We start from the raw sequence: 4,837 nt of genomic DNA, 5'->3' as shown, positions 1-4,837 counted from the left end.
CAGAGGGGAGAGATAATACATGACCAGAATCCAAGCCCTGGATTGTCCAGAAAGGGCCTGGCAAAACTCAGGAGCCCCTTCCCAGCACCAATCCCATGATGGGAAGGGTTTCCTGGCATTGTCATGGTCTCCCCTTGCCCTCCACACCTGGATGAACGTACTGCATCCTGTTCATTCCCTACCAGAGAAGGAAGTGAAATTTAGGATCTGGGAGTGTGAAGTAAGCATCCACCCCACCCCCAGCAGGCAGATAAAGGGGCCAGCCCAACGCAGGCGCTCCTAGCCGTTTGCAAGCGCACCCTGTACACCATGGCCCACCACGGCTCGCTGCTCACCTGCATGCTCTTCACTTTGCTCGCCCCCCTTGCTCTGGAAGGAGGTCTGAGCGAGGAGACCTCCACCTGCTGCAGTCTCACTGTGCCCCGGAGAGAGTGGGGGGCCACTGCATCTGCATGCTCCCAGAAACTGAACCAGCCGGTGCGTTATGTGATAGTGTCGCACACGGCGGGCTCTTCCTGCAACAGCCCAGCCTCGTGCCAGCAGCAGGCCCGCAATGTACAGCATTACCACATGCGGGAGCGGAAGTGGTGCGATGTGGCCTACAAGTGAGTGGAGAGGCTGGGCGGGAAGGGGGTAAAGAGGGCGAGGGGGAGGGTGTGGAGTGCACGGAAGAAAAGGGTGCAGGCCAGGGGGCCCGCAGAACCCAGCTCTACGCTCCGTTCTGGAGCCTCCAGCCTGGTACTTTGGACAGTCCACTCAACCTCCAGGCACCTTGGTTTCTCCCAGGATCTCGACAGAGGACCGGGAGCGAGTGAGTACCAGGCACAAGAGACCCCGAGGAGGCAAAATAGCTAAGGTCAAAGGGGACCCCTGATGCCTTTGTGAGGGGCAGAAAAACGTACAGGTTAAATTCGGGCTGGGTGCCAGCCCCTTCTAAAATAAATTAAAAAAAAAAACACACACACAAAAAAACCCCAACACTGTTGTTTGATCTCTTTCCACTCCTGGGCATTTATTTTTGGAAAATTAAGTTTCTGAGGCTGTAAATCTCACCGGGAGGAGACTGTCCATCTTTCCTAGAGTAACTTGTTGACTTTGAACTGCAGACCTTTTTGGTGACTGGGCAAACACACAGTGCTCTAGGCCATCTTGGCTCCTTACAGGTAACTGAATTCTGAGACCTGGGTCAGGTCGCTGGCCCTCTCCAAGCTTCAGTTCTCATCACTGCAAAGACCCCAGGTTGGAGCCCACCTGGTCATTAAATTGTCTGGTCCACGCAGGGCACTTAGATACCACCTGCTGTATACACCAGGACCAGGTGCCATCCAGGTCACTGACTTCACAGCCTCACATGTGTCCGAGCAGACTGTGTGCCCTCAGGTTTCCAGTGAGTGATTTGGGGGAAGGAGATCACCAGGCCTCAGAATGGGCTCGAACCTCTGACCTTAGCAGCTGAGAAGAAGAGATGTTGGAAAAACTGTATGTGAATGGAAAGAATGGGAGAGGGAGAAGAATGAATGAGGAAAGGGATGGAGTCTTCCTCCAGGAAGCCCTCCCAGACTCATCCATCCCCTCCCCACCCTGACAGCTTCCTGATCGGAGAAGACGGGCTGGTGTATGAGGGCCGGGGCTGGAACATCAAGGGCGACCACACAGGATACATCTGGAACCCCATGTCCATTGGGATCACGTTCATGGGCAATTATATGGGTGAGTGACTGGGTCCGGGAGGGGCAGGAGGCTGCAGAGGAGGGTTCTTAGAGGGGCTCTGCCACCTTTACCTGAGCCTCTGAGCCTCTTTTCAATAGTGGGAATCACTGTGAGCCCTAAGGTTGCAGGGGGCACGGGGGCAGGTAAGATTGGTCTCTACTAGAGAAGCTATTGGTTCTGTACACAGCACCTGTTATTGTTGTTGTTGTTATGTGTCGTCGAGTCGCTTGCGACTCATAGCGACCCTATGTACAACAGCCCTAAACTCTGCTGTTTTGTGCCAATCGCACCGTCTCTGACACACCCATCCCTATTACCCCAATCACTGAATCAATCCACCTCATAGGGGGCCTTGTCCCTCCACCCTACCAAGCATGATATCCCTTTCCAAGGACCTGTCCCTCCTTGCAACATGTCCAAAGTATGTTAGACGGAGCCTCAGAATCCTTGCCTCCAAGGAGCAGCCTGGTTTGACCCTTTACCTGAGAAGGGCTTATTAAGCATCAGGTATTATTTGGGGTGGCAACTAGAGATCTGGGGCAGAGGAAGAGGAAAGGCCAAGGGCCATTGGCCATTTGCTGGAGCAGGTATGTGGAGACTGATGCAACGAGAGGGTAAGTCACTGCAAGGGCTCTCTCTCTCACGCTCGCTCGCTCTCTCTCTCTCTCTCCTTTCGCCTTCTTTATCACTATCTTTGCCTCCCTCAGAACGGGTGCCTCCAGCCCGGGCCCTCCGGGCAGCCCAGAATCTGCTGGCCTGTGGCGTGGCACAGGGCGCCCTGATCCCACAATATGAAGTCAAAGGGCACCGGGATGTGCAGCAGACACTGTCTCCGGGTGACCAGCTCTACGCCATCATCCAGAAATGGCCGCACTACCGAGAATGAGGCCCAGCCAGCCGGTCCCTCGCTCCAACTGCAAACCCACTGCCTCCTTCTCCTCCAATAAAGGCCCCAAAGGCCCAGCATCGACCTGTGCTCCTCCTGCCGTGTTTTTGTGAGACTACAAGTTTTTCCTGAGCCTGAAACCCTGTCTCCCATTTATACCCAGAAATACACACGGGCTCCATCCCCAAATCCTCTTCATGTCTCCCCACCCTACCCTACTCTCCATTCATAAACTAAGGGATTTACGAGCCTTTAATCCAGCATGCATTGCAAGGGGGAGGGCGAGAGGGCTGGGCCTCACTCCTGAAGCCCCGCCCTCAGCCCCGCCCTCAGTCCCCCCTCAGCTCCTGGAGAGGTGTGGCTGCACGGGTCAGGTCTGGAGGGGGCGCATCACAGCTGTGAGGTCACCATGTCGTGTCCAGCCGGCTCATGTATCCCTGCAAGGCCTTCAGGTGGACATCTATCTGGGCCTTGTCAGTCTTCCTCCACTCCTGCCCCTTCCCAAAACAGCACAGAAAGTTCAAATCTAAAGTTCTCCAAAAAGGGGGGAGAAGCTTACACGACATTCTCCCTCTTTCTAGCAGTGTGGGGAGACCGTTCCCTCCCCCTATTTCTCCAACAAAAAAGGACAGAGACCTTGCTCCTAGCTGTCCTATGGAAAGAATCAGACCCTACCACACATCTATCTGATGGCACTTAATAACAAAACCCTCCCATCTGCCGTTCATCAGTTCTTGCCCCAATCTCCGCCCACAACCCCGCCTCCAGCCCTCCGAGCCTCTCCTCCAGCTCTGCGGCGCACAGGGGCGCTCTCTCTAAAACGCAGATCCTCTCAGCTCCCTCCAAGGGGCTCAAGACCTGACAAAGCAACTGTACCGCAGGCTATTCCTTGCAGCCCTCTTTTTAAGTGCAAATGAGTGGAAATAAAGTACATCACTCAACAACTTGCTGAATCTCAAACTGACCCACACACAAAAAAGCCAACACTGCCTTCAAGTGGGTTCTCAGAATTGCCCCATCTCCTGTAAGTCTTGACCGAAGGGAGGACAGGAGGACGCTGTGGTGACCTAGTCCAGGGGAGTTGAGCTGCGAACCCAAAGACCACGCTCTTTCCTGCTGGTTCCAATCCAGCCTAGGCTCTGGGGCATAAAGATGGGCACTCGCTCTCTGTGTGAGCTATAAACTTCACACAGAAACCCAGCGCAGGGTCCGCTGTGAGCTTCTGACTCCACACCAGTGAGGAGGAGTATTTTTTTAAAAACAAATTTTTTAAATTTTAATATGTGTGTGTGTGTGTGTGTGTGTGTGTGTACCATCAAATCGGATCTGACTGGCACAGGAGGAGATTGCCCTTCCTTCTCCAGCAGAGCATCTGGTGGATTTGAACCACATACCTCTGGGATTGCAGTGCAGCTTCTTGCCACTAGGCCACCAGAGCTCCCTGAGAATCTTTGTTTTCTTGATGTTGAACTTCAATCCATATACGAGGCTGCAGTCCTTGACATTCTGCAGCAAGTGCTTCAGGTCCTCCTCAGTTTCAGCAAGCAGGGTTGAGTCATGTGCATAACGCAGGTTCTTCCACCAATCCTGATGCCACATTTCTCCTCGCAATTAATTTTAAATTATAAAGAAAAATGAACTCTCACTGCCATCTTTGTTATGTGTCATCGAGTCAGACCATCTCATAGCTGACCCTCCAGCGGGTTTGCAAAAGCAGTAAAAGGCTCTGGAGGAGATTGCTCACCTTTATTTTTTCCCCCCAGAACAGAGACCACAGATTCGAACCATGTGCCTTAGGGTTAGTAGCACAATTCTTTACCACTAAGCCACCAGAGTTTTCTCACTGCCATCTAGTTGGTTTCAATTTAGAGAGCCTTCCAAGGCTGTCCGTCTTAACAAGAGCCTGCAACTGGCACTAAAGTAATGGAAAGGTAACACCGTGTAAAACCCTGGGAACTCTGGTGGCGGAGCCCAAAGGGAGGTGCACTGCTAACATGAACAGCACACCCTCCTGTCGGTTCAAATCCACAAACAGCTCCCCCGAAGGAAAACAAGCAATCTCTTCCTGTGCTATTTAAAGCCTCCAAAAACCTGCAGGACTGTCAGCCAGGAGTGGGTTCTCTCTCCCTGGCAATGAGTTTGAGTTCTTTTGTTTTAATAGTACTTCAGACAAAAAGATTCTTTTAAACTCTTGTTGAGGGCCATAGAGGCAGAACCAACTCCTAGCTGACTGTCTAGCAG

General features: G+C 52.7%; 1 protein-coding gene across 1 annotated transcript; it reads left to right on the top strand.

Annotated features, from left to right (window-relative positions):
• The first annotated feature begins 309 nt into the window (after positions 1-309).
• Positions 310-2,596, top strand: LOC102871871 (peptidoglycan recognition protein 1-like). Its single transcript, XM_006901280.1, has 3 exons — positions 310-605; positions 1,589-1,710; positions 2,418-2,596. The coding sequence occupies exons 1-3, from the start codon at positions 310-312 to the stop codon at positions 2,594-2,596; spliced, it is 597 nt and encodes a 198-aa protein (XP_006901342.1).
• Positions 2,597-4,837: the final 2,241 nt, after the last annotated feature.

The sequence above is a fragment of the Elephantulus edwardii genome, unplaced genomic scaffold (genome assembly GCF_000299155.1).
Source record: "Elephantulus edwardii isolate Elephantulus edwardi_28Jun2011 unplaced genomic scaffold, EleEdw1.0 scaffold00315, whole genome shotgun sequence".
Classification (NCBI taxonomy): domain Eukaryota; kingdom Metazoa; phylum Chordata; class Mammalia; order Macroscelidea; family Macroscelididae; genus Elephantulus; species Elephantulus edwardii.
Note: the sequence above shows the minus strand (reverse complement) of the source record. Positions and strands in the feature narration are given on the sequence as shown.

Bases quoted from the DNA above. Each gene is read 5' to 3' on its own strand.
- LOC102871871 (XM_006901280.1), top strand. From the start codon at position 310: ATGGCCCACCACGGCTCGCTGCTCACCTGCATGCTCTTCACTTTGCTC. The intron at 606-1,588 runs GTGAGTGGAGAG...CCACCCTGACAG, and splicing joins TGGTGCGATGTGGCCTACAA to CTTCCTGATCGGAGAAGACG. The intron at 1,711-2,417 runs GTGAGTGACTGG...TGCCTCCCTCAG, and splicing joins GTTCATGGGCAATTATATGG to AACGGGTGCCTCCAGCCCGG.